The 17,005-nt window shown below is 42.7% G+C and overlaps 1 protein-coding gene across 1 annotated transcript in view; it reads right to left on the reverse strand.

Moving 5' to 3' along the window:
• Positions 1 to 8,385: 8,385 nt before the first annotated feature.
• Positions 8,386 to 17,005, reverse strand: part of LOC129098771 (paralemmin-2-like) — a 28,118-nt gene continuing 19,498 nt past the window's right edge. The window contains exons 3-8 of the mRNA XM_054607874.1: positions 15,922 to 16,002; positions 14,032 to 14,096; positions 13,503 to 13,632; positions 12,523 to 12,550; positions 11,130 to 11,210; positions 8,386 to 10,489 (exon numbers count right to left, since the gene is read on the reverse strand). Coding sequence (XP_054463849.1) covers positions 9,654 to 10,489; positions 11,130 to 11,210; positions 12,523 to 12,550; positions 13,503 to 13,632; positions 14,032 to 14,096; positions 15,922 to 16,002 — 1,221 coding nt within the window. The 3' untranslated portion in view covers positions 8,386 to 9,653. The remainder of the gene's footprint in view (positions 10,490 to 11,129; positions 11,211 to 12,522; positions 12,551 to 13,502; positions 13,633 to 14,031; positions 14,097 to 15,921; positions 16,003 to 17,005) is intronic.

Raw genomic sequence — 17,005 nt, forward strand, 5'->3', positions numbered from 1 at the left:
TCTAACAAGATTTAGAAAGACTGTTCAAAATTGGAACCAAAGAGCCCATGGATGTAAAATAAGAACTGGATACTGATGTAAGAACGAATGTAAGAATAAGATGCCGTCTATTCAGTTTAATGAGTTACTCACCAGGTGCAGTTCCAGCTCGGCCCATAGATTTTGTAAAAAGCTTATCTCGGGGCAAAGAAAGTTTAACAAACATAAACCCTCCAAAGATAGAAAAAAAATCTTCATTATTCACCTTATTTGCAGTTAAGGTGTGTGTTTTACAATGTTGCTTTTTGTAGCTATTTAGACCGCGTTTTATTTTTGGTGCAAAACCATTACTGGCAACTTGAAAATATAGGATTTCCTTCATTTTTTGGCCTAGTATAGGCCAAGCCTCAAAAACACTTCCCATAATGCAACCGGACAGTGTGTTTTTAAAAGACTGTCTTGCCCAAAGAAAGCCATATCTTTCAAACTCTACACTTCCAGTTGGAACACAGGCTTTCTGTTATAGATTAGTCACTTCCATCCCAAGTGAAAATGACCCTGATGACATCACCAGGGTCATTTTTTTGAGACCTAAGAATGCTCCCTTCATAGCCACAGAAGACATTATACAACTGCTTTTTGAGGCAGAGTCGAACTCTCTGTGACCAGTAAGCTGAACTTAATGAGTGTCCCTTTAATATCTCAACTGTGAATTCTGAAAGTATATAGATTGAGTTTTCTGCCTTTAATCATTGTGAGCATGGTAAAAAAAAAATCATTAAAAGCGGTATTGATTTGTGGAAATAAACAACAAACAAAACCCCATTTTTTCTACAAAGCTTATTTTTTTATTTATTCAAACCCCAAAGCAAAAGATCAAATGGGATTTTGCATTGGGAACTCATGGAGGAAGAAACTTACACAATGACATCAGTTGATGCTTTTGCTTTATAAATGTACTGAATAAAACAAAGATCTCAAAATGTACATTTGACAAAGTGTAGTTAGATTAGATAGAAAACATTTAAGCCAGAACTAACTTCAGCATTTTGTTATATTGATAAATCTTGGAAAGCAGCTCTATTATTGCAGACCGTTGATATTCTATTTGTAGTGTTAAAGACATCCTAACGGTCGAAATCAGTTATTTTCCTTTGACGTCTTCCCGTTGATCAGGCCGGACTCCCAGCGTTGCCACAGAGGAGCCTTCTGACCTCCTGCTCTGTAAACTTTGGGCTCCTGCTGTGAGATAAGACAAGCCAGATTTAGAGCGGGAGATTAGCTCCATCGTCTTGATCCTCCGAATTTGAGAACATTTGCAGAACCACTTTTATTAAGCCAATCATTTGTATAAGTAATAGCACAGGGGGAACACTTCCAATGTAATGTCATTTTTCAGGTTCAATAACCCATGATTCAGAAAGCCATAATTACAGTATATATTGTTTCATAAATTACTGACAATATAACACGATGGCACACTGTGTTCCCGATAGCGTTGTACACTAAACACATGGAAACAGAACAATGGAGAAAACAAGAAAGAAGCTATTTACAGTAATGGTACTATGCACATCACCTGTGTCTGCTCAGGTTTCATCTGGTCTTTCTTGGAGGGTGGCGGCCAAACCCGTTCCAGTTTCCCCCTGGATTGTGTCCTGACATCTTAAGGACAGAAGGAAAAGGATCAGGATATCATAAAGGGATTTGACTTTGGCCTTCATTTGTCCATTAAACCATTAAGGATTTCACAAATTAAATCAGACTAATCCTTATTTGTTTGTCTAACGTAAGCAGCAAACGGTAGCTGCTAACTTATACCTACAGTAGTAACTTGTGTGTTAGCATTTGATACTACATTCTTTTGTAGGGTAAAATGTTATTTAAAAAAGGTTTACGACAAGCACATCCACTGTGTACTTTATAACCTGGGGTTCTACTTTTCAGAATGTAGGCTAACATTTCCTGCATTTGATCTGGGGAATGTTAAAATTCCATCAACCTTAGCCAAACTCATATTGTTCTCGCTGAGGTGCGGCAGTCAAAGCAAATCGCGGCCATTCTTAGTACTTACATTTCTTTGTTGTTGTGATACCTATATTTTATATGTATCAGCTTTTTGGGCTTTGATTACAATGTAACTAGTTTTTCCTGTTTTCCCTTTATTATATTTCTTGCAAAAAACAGGAAACAGGTTGGACGTGTATTCCCGGGAATCCAGTTAACATTAGCATAGTTAGTTACCTAGCTACAGCTGATAACTTAGCTAGTAACTTAACTTAACAGTTACGAGGTGACGTTCGCCGACTAGAAATGAGAGACCTGTTTTTGTCAACCACCGTCTAAAACCAAGGAAATACAATTTCGCAAATTACCGCAATATGAAAATTTATCGAGAATGAAGCTTGACAGGCATAGCAACAGCCTCGGTTTGATTATTCTAGGTCTGTACATTGAGCACGCTAAATCTCTAAAATGGCTGCTGCTTTGGAATGAGGACAGCTTTGATGTGATGTAACCTCTTTATTCACTGTATGTTTGACTCTATGAAGGTTATATTTTCAGTGTCAAAAGTGTGCTGAAATGTCCTCAGTGAAGACATCACATTTTGTATATGTATTTGAGTTATAAATTCTCATACAGTATTGCATGTCATGGCTGGTCAGGATAACACACCAAAGCTTATTTGACCTTAAGAATGAGTCATTTCCGTCAGCTTAGCCCAGTTTTACCCCCAGACATATTGTGTTGCTGTCACATGCAGCCTCATCATCTTCACCTCGAGTCAACCCCACACATCATTATCCAGCTGCTGTGGCTGAAAATACTAACGCCGTGCTGTATAATGAGACACTCCCTGGCCGGCTGCACTGTTTTGTCGGCCCCCCGAGCTTTCCTGCCATGCATATAGGCAATAACAGCAGACATAAATAAAAGAAATGCACACAAACTGTGCATACTTTCAACAAGACCTATCAACTGTCTGAAGTCATTTGTATTTACACAACACTATAACCGAGCTAGAACGGCCTCTGGCTCAAGCCGGAGTGCAGACGGTAGCCTCCATGTTGTCACTCAACCCACTGGCCTCTGCTGACTCAGATCAGGCAGCCGCTAGAGTGATTCGCCCTTAACGGCTTGTGACAGGGTTGACACTAAGTCCTTAGATAACACGGGGTGATGCTAATTTTGGGAGGCATTCATTAAAGTGCTCAGACTGAGTGTCAGAAGGCTGCGATGTGCAATGAAGTGTTTACATGATGCATCCCAACATCCTGATGGAAATGATCCAATAAATGTTTTAGTATTTTCCACTCATGCTTGCATAGCATTGTCAGTCACTTTTATACAAATGTTCAGATTGGGTTTCACTGAAATATTCTTAATTTTGAACTTGTTAAACTCTAACAGAATACAAAAAACTCATCAGTGTTGGAACAAGTCTACTGAAGTAAAAGCAGCAATACAAAAATGTAAAAATACTCCATTGCAAGTAAGAGTCATGCATCCATAAGATACTTAAGTAATAAGTACAGAGGTATCAAAAGGAACAACAGTACTTATTTTGATACATTAGTATCAAAAGAAATAGTACTTGTTTAAGAGAATAATAAGCCCCTTGAGGGATAGTGCATTAGATACATTATATACTACTGGTGCTAATGTGAGCTGTACATTCCACCACTGATGTGACACGTACGGCTGAGACCTTGCAGACTAACCTGGTACAAGGGTTGGTTTGAACCGTGACCTCTCTCCGTCTTCAGCACTCCGCCTGTTCTCTCCGTACAGAGTGCATCTCTGTCTGTGCAGCTCCTCCTCCCTTTCTTTGGCCTCCCGGATGTCCTTCTCTACTTCTGGCTTCAGAGCGAGGGCTGGACGCAACTTGAAGAAGGGGTTTCCTTTGAGGATAGGAGATTTTTGTGCCTGGTTTCCCTCCCTAGTTTTGCTCCTGGTATCCACAGCTGACGTAGAGTCGTATGCGTTTATGGAGTCCATGCTTTTGAACAGGCGTGCGTTTTTGTCTTGTTTTACGTATGGGGATGAGCGTGTTTTGTCTCGAGAACCACCAGTTGGGCTCATTGATTTGAACATTTCTGCATGTTTCTCAGTCTCTTTATGAAGCCTGAGGGAATGTGTTCTTGAAACAGGGTAACTTTTAAGTGACAATATCTCCATGCTACGCGTTCGCTCTAGCACAGAGGGGTAAACGTGACCTTTCAGAGGGGGCTTCCGGTGCCTTTTTGGACCCTCCATGTTATCCTGCTGGAATGCCTCAAACAGCAGTTTTTTCTCCTTTAACTGGCGGTCCTCTCCTTTGCTGTACCCCCCTGGGATCTTCCCCTGGTTGACCAGCACCAGCTCTCTCTGGGTCTCCTGACTTATCTCCTTCTTCATCTTCTGCTCGGAGAACTGCCAGTCGCTGTGTTGGTCTGAGCCATCCAAGGTGGAAAGGGGCTCAAGCGAAACATTGGTCTTAAAGGGGATCTCTAGCACATCCAAATTATCTGCGAGGTTGAAGACACCGCCGGCTCTCTGCAGGTTCTGCGTCCCCTGTGATTCCACAAGGAGGATCTGGCTCTCAATGCAGGTCTCAGCGACCGACAGTCGGTGGCAGATGGGTAGAAAGGTAATTTGGGTGGAAGATGTTTCATTGGGGTCCATTTGAGACAAGTCTGAAGGTACCCAGTTGTCACTTTGGTCATCATCAGAGTCTCCTGTCAAAGACATCCTTGCCTTTGCTTCAACGTCTTTTCTCTCAATCGTTTCAATCGCTGTCAGGTTCGTCCTTGCTTCTTCACTCTCGATGGTGTGAAATCTACTCTCTTCTTCTTCATCTCCACCTGTCAAATCGGCTTCTCCTGCTTCCAAATGATCTATTTCAGTCCCAAGTACGCACTTAGTCTCGCCTCTCGTCTCTTGGACAACCTGCTGGGTGGTATTAGGGCTATTTGGAATACGAACATCCTGACGCAGCTGCACCCGCTGCAGACGTTGAAGCAGTTGCTCTCCTTGTTGGATATCCGTAGATATTTTCCTGCTCCCATCTCCCTGATCGTCCTTTGTCGCCATCTCTTCAGGGCCTTCAGAGATGGAGAGTCGGGACACTTGCATCTCACAGGTGCCACTCTCTCTCCTCACCCAGTTATTCTTTATGAGGGTATAGTTCAAAGAGCTGGTGCCAACATGCTCTGTGTCACCATTGGACTCCGCTGCTAGGATCTCTTGTATCTGTGGCTGATAGGTTGCTGCGTCAATTGTGTTTTGTTCGTATTTGCAGAGCTCCAGTGGCCCATAGTTCTCAAAATCATCATGACTCGCAAAGAGACTGGACACTGTGGGAGCATTTATTCCTGCATTGCCAAAGTCAACATTTTCTGGGGTTAGTTTTGAGTCTGTCACAGCAAGCTCACAAATGTCCTCGGATAGTCCCTCTTTGTCAACATGGATCTCCTTTAAAGAGTTCTCCTCAATGCTTGAAGGTACCTGTTTTGGGTATTTGTCCTTTTCCTCCTCAGTTTCCCTGCACTTTTCCTGCCCTTCTCTCAAAATCGCAATATCCTCAGGTTCTTCATCCAATTCTTCGTCTCCCACTGTGTTTTCACGATGGTTTCTTCCGGTTGAATCACAACATGCTTCCTCCATGGATGTTTGGTCTTGATCCTTTGGTAGAATGGAGTCTTTAGACATAGATACGATGTCCATGGAAGCCTTAGAGATCTGGGCTGTATTTACTATCACTTCATCCACCTCGTTCTGTGCTGCCATTAACTGCCTTTCACCTTGATGCCAGTCTAAGCCACTGGGATTATCTCTAGCCTCTGTGGCGTCAGCTGCCCCTTTTGTAAAGGTCACGCTGGAATTAATCACCTGAGAATCAGTGCTGCCCTCTGGGGGCAGAATAGGAGCCATGTGGGGAGGAGGAGGTGGGATAAAGACATCGTCATACTCATCATCCATCACACTGTAGTACCTAGTGATCACCGCGGGGCCAGAGGGGTTGACTTTGGTTTCATCTTGGGGCTGCTCACCACAGGTCTCCAATGGACTCCCTGTGTGTTCTGTCACAGGTTTGGAGTCCATCTTCATCCACAGACCACAATCATCTTGGGACAACGAACCTTGATGGCAGGGCCTAGGTTTTTCTGTTTCCATGGTTACGAGCCTTTGAAGCCCACAGAAGCAGGGTGTTCTATTCTCTCTCTTTCCCTTTAAGTTGAGATATGAGACACAGGAGTCACTAAAGTTGCTTATCAAATCTTTTATATCATTGCTAGTTTAATTATCATCTTTTAATAATAATTGAATGAAAAAGCGATGTGCGTTTACAAAACAGAACAATTTTTGGGGGGTAAAAGATTATAGTCTTGTAAATCTTATCTTATATATATATATATATATATATATATATATGTGACAGCTATAGCCTACAGGGCATGGCCGAGACCTGCCCTGTAGGCTATAGCAGTCACATATATGTGGGGCCTTTATCAATCCCTGTCCATCCCGCTATCTATGCAATGTGTACAGGTTTGCTGGGCCAGAATGCTAACTGGCTCCAAGTTTGCTGCAAAGTAGTTTGATTAAACAGCAACATGCAACATATAAGCACAGCAGTGAAAAATGAAGGGTCTTGAAACTAGTTTTGAGACCCTCTGCAAGACAGGGTCAAGATCAGGTTATAGGTCAGGACTGTGGAGTTAATGACCACAAGTAGAGGTAGAGTAGATCTTTTTTTTTGTTCTCATGGCTGCACATATTCCCGCCAATGGTTTCACAGAATTCCACTGAACTAAAGGTTAAGGTTTCAAACTTGAACTTAAAAAAACTGCTTCACAAATAGCGAGGAAATGCATTCAACAAGTTTTCTGAATGCACAATGTTTTGTGTCGAGTAAGACGGAACTTAAACAGAAACGTTATTTTACAAAAAAATCTCCACAGGACATCTTTAATTCCATTATCATGTCAGCGGTGTGTTAAATGTGCATATTCACAAACAAATTCTCAGTTCAATAAACGCAAACCAGTGGACACACAGGAAGCATGGGGCTGTTGGTATTCCAGCCTTGCAACAAAACCGTCATAAGGATATGAAGTGTGCAAATTTTTCTCTTGGCTTTAATGTTCTGCCCAAAGTGATAAAAATGTATCAAAAGTTTATTAAAACTTTATTTTTATTTATTTTTTAACATGGCATATAGCTTCTGTGTTATTTTGGTGACTTTTCTCCGCCCACTGTGGCCTAGAACAGCCAATTGTGCTGACAAAGGGAAAAAGTAATCGGCTTTGCTCCGTCTGTTCTGTCACGCACACCATGTACAGTGTATGCCAGCGCGGCCGGCCACAGAGGCTCTCATCATCTCACCAGTTTGCCTGTTGAGAATCCTGCTTTCCAGTGAGTCTGTCTGGTACAACAGACCTTGAACTCATCGGGTTATTGCCTGTTATCCATGAGCCACAGTGACTCGTACTGTCAGGGTTCTGTGATCCTCTTTAACTGGACCTGCATTGTGTTTTTATTGCTGATGCATTGCAGAGAAACGATACGCAGTGTCATCAAATGCTTTGTCAAAATATGTTCTCCTTAGTATTAATAATATCCAGGTATTGTCTGGTTCCCTGCGCTGAAGGTTTAAATCTATGAGTCTATATTTACACCTGCATTCAGGGGCTTAATGCCAGCTGCACTGCGTTTCAGGATTACCAACAGCAGCGTCACGTTGTATAGAGGGCTCAAGCAACAGGACATATTAATGCGCCTTAATGAGCTTAACCTGTTTATGTTGTTATGAAGAATGCTATTCAAAACTATTTAAATACTTGCCTACTTAAGTAACATTGTACATGCAGTGTCATGACTCCGTTATCCGGTATTTGGGCATAAATGCCTGTATTGCACCCACACAAATTGTATCATTCTCACTTTAGTTATATTCTCACACAAGTTTTGAATATTATGACATATGTTGTTGTTTTCTTTTGCTATGTCTCGACAAACCTTTACCTTTAAAACCTAATCATATCATAAAAAAAAAAAAGGAAGAGACCCACCTGACTGTAGCGCTGCCTTCAACTCCTGTTCGGATAGTACGAAGCCCGATGGAAATATGAATGATCCAGTTGATCTGCTTACATGTATCACCTGTACCTTCCTGTCCTCTGTCATGTGAGCAAACAAAATCCTTTTTGAGAAGCAGTTCAGATGACCAGCAGCAGCATTGTAGTGATTCAAGTGTTTCTCTTCCATTGTCTAACCAGCAGAATGTAATGATAGTTTGTAAGTTAGACTTTAGTGAAACATTGAATGTGAGCCCAATACTGTTGATTTGTAAAGAGATGTGGAAGTTTTTTTTTGTGTGTGTTTGCATACAAATACAGTACAGTTTGAATCCTATGTGGGATTTTAAAGAAATTGGAGAACATACAAATCACATTCAGTTTTATAATCAAATATATTCCAGTAAACATCCACTGTAATGAATCAATTGAATAACAAATGACAGCGATAAAAAATAATAAAAAGCTTAGCACATAGTTGCACTGTAGCAGATATGAATACAAAGTTTTAGAAATGGAAATTCCTGCAGTGTTACTCAACCTGCAATGAAAAGTCTGTGAATGTTCTTTTCAAAAAAAGATTGATCGAAATGTAACTGCTTAATAACTTCTTTTTGGCAAATTCTAAACTCATACTTTTGCCCAAATGCAGTTTCAATGCTTTTCCCACATTGCTGAGAACATAATTGTGTAGGATAAATACCAAACCCCTTGTTTCAATGCATGATTTAAGCCTAAAATAGTCAAACTTAAAGCTACAGTTTGAACTTCGCTCTCTTGCCAGGAGGTAATTTAACTGAAATTAAACGAGTCTCTGTCCTTCAATTTTTCTTGAAACCCATTGATCCGTTTGACTTCACACCTGACGGGTGTATTGCTCAAGAACCAAGGAAGCCAGGTGAAGAGTGTTAGGTTGTTTGGATGAGTGGTTCTCGAGAAATAACAGAGGTCAAGTGATCTGCCCGTTCCGATGCTGCACTAGTGTCCTAAAAAATGTCTTGAGTTGAAAGAACTCAACTTGTGAAATTGATGTGTAGTTAAAGAATACAAATCCTCCAATGACATTGAAAATCCCAAATTCTGAGAAACATCGCTGGTGTCCCATATGGAAGCTAAAGCCCTGAGAAGTAGTAGTAGGTAAGAAAGTACAACTTTAAAAGCTTCAAGGGTGTTGTTACAAATATCCCTCTTTTTTCTTTTACATTTTTCAAATAAAAAATTAAGTAGACACAATGAATCACACCATAATTACTGTTAGAAATATTAATGCTTCTTCTGCTCTTTGGCTTTTTCCATGCGCAGAGCAAACAACAGCCAAACATATGGAAATGTTTTGGCTGATAAGGCACAGAACAAGTCCTATGGGACATTAGAGAGGAGAAATATCTGTGTCTCTTCATGAGGGCATGTTGACATTCTCAGCTTTGTCCACCAGAGGGAGGAAGTGGATTGTATCAGACCCACAACACGATACACGTCTTTCTTTGGCAATGTGAGGTGACGTGATGGGTGCTCAGATCCGAATACCATTGTAAAGACCGCATCAGGTGGTGGTCTAGTCTCTTGTATCAGTCATTTGGGCAGCATGAAGCGCCTCTCTCTTCAGTCGTGTTCTTACATGACAGAGCAACACTGACAGGTCTTGCGCTTGGAATCGGCTTTACTGGGTGAAGATGAGTTCTTCTGCCCATTATCACCTTGCTCTCGCTGGGCTTCAACTCCTGCCCCGTTCCCGTCCAAGGGGACGTCCTGAAACACTCGGGACTCTTTCCCTTCCTGAGGTGAAGCAGACGTTTCAGGTCCTAAGACGTGTTCTTCTCCCTCCTCGGTGATGATCACGCGCTCCGCGGTCAGCATGCCTCCCTGTTCCTCTTGGCCATCGTCTTGGTCGGTGTCCGTGTATCCCATGAACACGAGAGTGACCGGGCCTTCCTCCAACCTCAGATCCTCAACGTTCTCCACTTCTCCTGCAATGTCTCCGCCCGCCATGATGCTCCTGTCCTCTTTTTTATCCTCCTCGTGTGCCATACTTGCAGAGCAGGCCTCTATCCCCAGCTCATCTTCCAAGTCTTCGCCCCTATATATGTTGAACGGTGTATAGTCGTCCTTTGACGCGGCAGGACGGGTAGAGAAAGACATGACTTGTCCCTCCGCAGGTCTGCTGGCTTCTAAACTCTTTGTCTTTGTCTCCGCCTGGTTCGGCGTGACCGCGACCTCCTCCAACAACACTTTCATCCCCATGCCGTCGACAATGCTCAGGATCTGCCCGAGCTCTTCGGTAGAGGGTTGACTTCCCGATCCGCCGACGGCATGGATGCTCTTCCTGCCGTCGTCAAAGACGGTGGTTGCTGGTGACGCGCCGGCCGGCGTGGACACAGGCGCAACCGACCTGACGACAGTGGCTCCTGTCTTGGGGTCTCTCTCGACCTGCACCGCCAACATTCCCAGGACTGCAATACGAGAGACGGAATAGAATTAAAATTATAAAGATAAAATATCAAAATTCTCTTCAGTTAAACTTCGGGATGTCTAAAGGTCAATGCCAGGTCAGGACCAGATCCTTGTGTAACTAATATGAGCCGACACAATGGACCATATAGAGACACAATAAGCCCTTCAGCGTGCAAAAAATAATAATGAACAAACAGAAATAACAAAGTGGGCTGAATATAACATTGTTCACAGGCCTTTCACCTCAACTCCATCGTTAAGTCTTACCCTGAGGGCAGAGCGGCAAATAAACGGCTCGTATTTTGCAAGAGGAGAATAGAAAGACTAATTCAAATATCATGTTCTGTATCCTATTTATCAACATATATATTTAATGGTAAAACATTTGGGTTCCGTTCCAGCTCTGCTTAGTGAAATAATCACAAAGAACTGCAGTCAAACTTTTGAAGTAAAAAGTTACATGAGCTAATCTGCACTTCAGGGGACTCAAATAACCACAACTTGAGACACAAATACTGAATACTTTACCTCTGTATATCCTCATTGTGAGCTACAGCCCTGTCATAACGCAACAATTAATACTGAACAACTAAATTCATACAGTAATAAGTTACAACAAAGTCTACTCCTGTGACTCACCTGATCGGCCTTCTTGGCCACTTTCATGAAACATCCTCTGTGCCATCTGTATGGAGAAGTGATCCTCGGCCTCTTTATTCACTGAAAATAGAAAACGTATGTTTTTAAGTTAAACTAAAATAAAAAATGTATTACTTAACTTAGAAATCATAATACCGCTTTACGTCTGTATTTTGCAAATAATAACAATGTAGCAACATGTCCAAAGATACAAGTTCGACAGAACTGACCACTGATTATTGAGACACACATACACAGAAGTGCTTATAAACTGCATTTAAATACAGCTTTTTACTGCTGATGGCCATCTTGGATTTTCGTGGTCAGGGTTGGTGAGGTCCTGCTGACTTTCCGAATCAGAAATCTGACTTGAGGGGGCGTTCCAGTTGAAATTTCCCACTGGGAACTTCCCAGTTCAAATGAGACCAAATGAGATTAGTGTTCTCAACTAATGCACATAACTAGACTGATGAAAGAGGGACCGCTAACGCAAGCTAACCTGCTCCTTTATATAATGTGGGACAAACACAACAAGGAGCATGCAGGCCAACCAATGACACTTTTCACAGTGGAGCCAATGAGCCTAGTCTGCTATCGTCCCCTTTTGTCTGGGGTTGGGATTCACCTATGATCTGATAGGTAAGAATCTTACGCTACTGCAGCACTCAGTGAGCTTGCTGAAAGCTAGTTAATGTGGAATGGAACTTGCATCAAAGATCGTCTTTTAAATCAGATATCTTCAGTGAACAGTATGTGGAGTTGTCAGGCCATGTGACCTCCACATGAATGTGGACCTGTGTCGCCACATTTACAACAGACAGCGATATAGTGGTAGTTTAGAGACAAAATTGGAAATAAATCAAACAATTTAAAGATCAAACTTAGTAAAAGCTCTCTCAGTTTTCTGTAGATTTTAATGTGCTAATATGCCTTTAGCATGAATCTTAATGTTCATTTATATAACATTTTTTAAATGAAGTTCAGATGAAAGAAATTCATCAGTACATATTTCTTGAAATATCCAACTGTGTTGCCATGGCCATACTTTATTCAGCCATGTGTCGAATGCTTTAAACTGTAACTCCACTGTAACTTTGCGCACGTTGGCTGAAAAGGTTTTGGATAAACCCCTGCCCTCAAAGTGCTTCTCGCACAGATGCATGAGCCAAAGAGTGTAAGAGATGTCGTCGCCGTCAAAATGAGCTGTTCCCCTAGCAGCGGCTCCATTCTGTCACCCCGATTAAAACCACTATTCTTCACGCAGAGACTTAGTTCGGGTAAATTATCATCTGTCAGGAGAGAAAAGATTCTGGGCAGGCGTAACAGTCAGAGATGGAGGCCAATGGTGAGCTAATGACATTCACAGCCCCCCCCCCTCCGGCTGACTTCTTACCTTCTTGTTCGTCCTCGTCACTGCCAGCCTGCGGGGCAGAGAGAGAGAGAGGAGACAATTTAAGTGCTCTCAGCGGTCACATACTTAAAACAGACACAGAGTCTGCAACTTTAAACACATGCCCCCCCTCCCGACTTGTGCACTGCCATAAATATTTCACAGTCATCACCAGAGAAGTGTTGAACCAAGCTTTGTCGCATCATGTCAGGAGGTGCTGAGACTACTTCACCCCACGGCCATTTAAGCCCTGCTGTTTCGCACACTCAGCTAAATTTGGGGCTGTACAGTAAAGCCGAACACATGGCTGTGTTTAGAGTTCACACGCTATCAAGCATTTGCTACAATATATGGTAAATGTATGCAGATGTTAATGCATCAAACGATGTTTAAATATCGCGTTAAATTCAAGCGGCAAAACAGACGAGTGATACTCGCGTAAAAAACGTGAAAACAAGGAGGACATTTGTTTCATTATTCACCGAATTCAGGGTGAAATTCCGTGTGGAGTCACTCATGCGGCGATAAATCATTATGTGGCAGCGCCCGTTGTCCATTTTTTATTCATGATACATAATTCGAAGCACTCACATCCCAGCTGCACCGGGCTAGTGGATTATTTTTTCTGTTTTGCTGTAACGTTTATTTATTTAACACCCGACTGCCTGGGGCGTGGCACGAGGCCGAACTGAATACAATTTGCATCTTTTGATCGAAGAGATCATTCTGTGCCATATTTTGTATTCACTGTGTGATGAAATTTAAAAAAAATAGTTTCAGCCTTCTGAGGAGAATTTTAGCCAGAGACATGATGCTGTGTTTACTTAAATCATAAAATATTTTGGGGCTGTATTACAGTATGTCTTTACATTTTCATTTTGCAAGAAAACCTGGATATTGCCAGATGAAATTGCGATACATTCAAAGCTGTTTTGCAGCTTTGTGGGAATGCTTTGTTCTCCAGAAACATCTGCCCGTCTCACCTGGTCGTGTGTTCTAACTGCAGCTGTACAGTTGACGGATTCTTTGTGTTCTTCTTGGGAGGCTTGCTCCTCTTCTCTGGCGTCAGCTGCCTCCTCGTCCTCGGGCGTCTGTTGACTTTCAGTTTGCTCCCTGACACACATCGGCACAGACATAATACTTGTTAAGACAAAAAGAGGCTCATAAAAGATGCAGTGGACCCAGACAAAAGAAGACATTATGAGTCGAGTGTGTGTGTGTGTGTGTGTTTGTGCTTGGCTATATTCAATCACACCAGCTGTCACATGGCTGCCTCCTGTTTGATCTCGTCACGGACCATATAGAAGTGTATCTGTGACGAAAATACTGTACTCCCCGCGTCAAAAATATCTCTTCAGAAATGTGAGCCTTTGCATATCTGTTATCTGTGTCCCAGCAGAGTGCAGACTAAATCGGCTTAAATCCCCCCTCCCCCTTCTCAAACACTTTAAACATCTTGAAATTGTGATTGAATTAAGTGCGGGTGAATGAATCCGGTAAAACGTGGCTCACCCTGTCGTGGGCTCGTCGAGGACGGGAGATGCTTCGCTGAGCCACTGCTCCCTCAAGTGCTTCCTCTGAATGTGACAGAAGAAATATCAAGCTCAAAACTAAAGGTCGAGACAGAGAGACAGATAAAATCACCAAACATTCGGAGTGGTGGACATTATTCATTAAACCCTTTGAGCGCCTTCGGTTTATTTCTGAGTTTGAGGCCTCTTCTGCTGGCTCACTTGAGTGATCAACAAGTCGCACATGGCACATACAGTTTACAGATGTACTGGTGTCGGATTTACCATCAGCATTCTAAGTCAAGGTTAAGTGACACCTAATACTGGCACTTGGATTTTCTCTGCTGTTGCCTTCTTATTCGCCTCACCCAAAATAAAAAACATGCGGTAATATTCATGCTCTGTGTGGAAGTACTCGTGACAAATACAACAAAAAATATAAATCAACATGCCAGTGAATGTCACACAAAAAGAAGTCACTAGTGTGTAAAGGCCTAAAAAGCATCTTCATCTAATGTTGATGATCACTGTAGAGGACATGGAAATGCAGTGTAGAGCTAGTTAGTGCTAATAGTACCTTACAGTATGATAGGGTAAAATGTAACTCTATGTAACTCGGTTTGGCTGCTTAGCAAACATTCTTGTTCATGTTTTCAAATGCTTATTTTCACTTTTAACTCAAAGTTAAGATTTTAGGATAGGTTGACCATATTTTCAGAACCCCAAAACCGGGACGGTTAAGTGTATCGCAGGTACATGCATGCACACATGTAAGCGCTAATGACCCATCATAAGTGTTTTCATCAGGATGGAAATCATTTAACACTGAGCACATCTACCGATCGCACCTTTCAAAACCATGGACAGCGCCTCAGCCTTTTGGTGGAATTTGTCTCCCAAAAACGGTAATGCTACAGAGTATCACGCTCACGACAGAACCCTACACTCCAGTATCTGTGGAAACCCAAAAGCTCCACAGACCAGCTGTGCCTGGACACAGATGCTGTTAGCAGCAACGCTGTCAGAAAAAAAGTTACAAAACCAAAACAAACACGTTGTGCACACCAAGCCTTGTGCCCGTGTTGACAATCATTCAGCTGATCAAGGCACACTCCTCTGCCATTTTGGCTCCTCTGCAGACACGAACGAGGCCTGCGGGCGCTGCCGGTTCTTGCTGAGGATGAGTAAGGCCAGCAGACTGCTGTTGTCTGTGAGAGTGACAGTGAAAAGGTGTCAACGGCTCCTTGATCCAAAGCCCCCCAGACAACCCGCTCCTGGTGTTAAGATACGATCTGTCAGTCATTGCCTGGCTGTGGTGTGAGCGGGAGTGACAACCTGAAACCTCGACAAAGCCTTTCCAAACACTTGAAGCCCCCCAAACCCCTTTGATTGATCCAACTCATGTATCCGATTCTCTGTGGGCGAGACCAGGACCAAACTAAATAAACAGCAGTGAGCTTTTTCAACAAATCTAATGCAACGCGCTCATTGGACCGAAAAACAACTTGCGATTGTGAGTAAATCAGAGTAATAATGAAGTCATAGTGACCCCACCCAGAACATTAGAGCTAGGCGTTGGCTAAGAAGTCAGAAGACATGACATGAGGGTGGGACACACCAGTGGTCATTTTTTCTTTGACATGAAGCAGCTGTAGAAGAGGGAAAACAATGAAAACCAAAAAGAGCTAGATCCCAGCCGTCTGTTTTCACAGCATTTACAAAAAAAGAGTTCATTATTATTTCCGGAATATTTTTGTCATTTTTGTGATTGAGAATTAGATGAAAACAATCCTCTTATCCAACTCTATCTAAGAGAGCTAGTAAAGCGTATTCTCAAAACGTCTCAAAAAGTGGGATAACGAAAAGTATATCGGAAAAACTTAAATCTCACCTTTTCCTGGGCCGTCTTCAACCACTCCTCCTCCGTGTCCCTCGTCAGCCTCTCCTCTTCTTCCTGCCTCCGTCGCCTCTCCTGGTGACAGAAGAAGTTAAATCCTCAAAGAGGGAATGATTAGTAAAGAAGAAAAGAGTCTTGGAGGGAGTTGGTCTTCCCTGTCTCATTTGTTGAGGCGTGTCGTCAAAGAGAACGCGATAAGTAGGCAGTTAAAGAGCAATCAGGGGAAATCTAGAATCCTACAAGGTGGTTATGAATTGAAGAGTTAATTGAGACAGTGACGCCACTGTGAAAGAAAAGCCGATAAAGCAGGATGTTTTACAGTGTCTTTGTACCAATACTCAATCCCAACTCCCCTCGCTTTCCTTCCGCAGCTTTCACAGAAAATGTCACAACTATTGGTCTTTAGAGTTACACTGCTTGGAATTCGTTTCCGTAATCTAACGCACACAGCAAAATATTATTTGCAAAATGTTCTACTTACTACTTACCTTTCACTGACAAGGAGTCCTTCTGTAAGTTATCTCTCAACGCCAAAGAAAATGATTCCCCGAAAAAGCAGGTTAAAGACAACTTAAGCAACAGCTGCTTCTTCTACTAACAACAGACAAAACTTGATCCAAGAACACTGTACTTATGGTGGTGGGTTACACCCGTTTTTTTATATAATTCTTTAGTAACACCCCTTCACAGTCATGGTCCCCGTAGACAAGGACTTCTTCTGTACGAAAGCAGAGAGAGTGAGCAAAGAGAGATATAGAGAGAGAGAGGGGGGATATTTTTAGGAGACGTGTCCGACAGATTAAAGCGGGGAGATGCAGCTGGCGGAGGGCAGGGATGCCGGGAGAAATAGTTCAGCGACGCAGCACATTGTGCGCATGCCGGCTCCGTATCCGCGCCGCTAACGTAAGCTGCAAACATGCCGATGCCCACTCCGGGCCACTGAAGTGGGTCACTCGCGGTTGGACGGATTCAACGTCAGGGAGAGGGGTCAGGCGGGCTCCACTCTGGCCCTCCAACCTTTCGCTTCACAGATCAGCGAATATTTCCCAGAAAGTCAGGCGGGGAATGTTCTTAGCTC

This window comes from Anoplopoma fimbria, chromosome 11, assembly GCF_027596085.1.
Source record: "Anoplopoma fimbria isolate UVic2021 breed Golden Eagle Sablefish chromosome 11, Afim_UVic_2022, whole genome shotgun sequence".
Lineage (NCBI taxonomy): Eukaryota > Metazoa > Chordata > Actinopteri > Perciformes > Anoplopomatidae > Anoplopoma > Anoplopoma fimbria.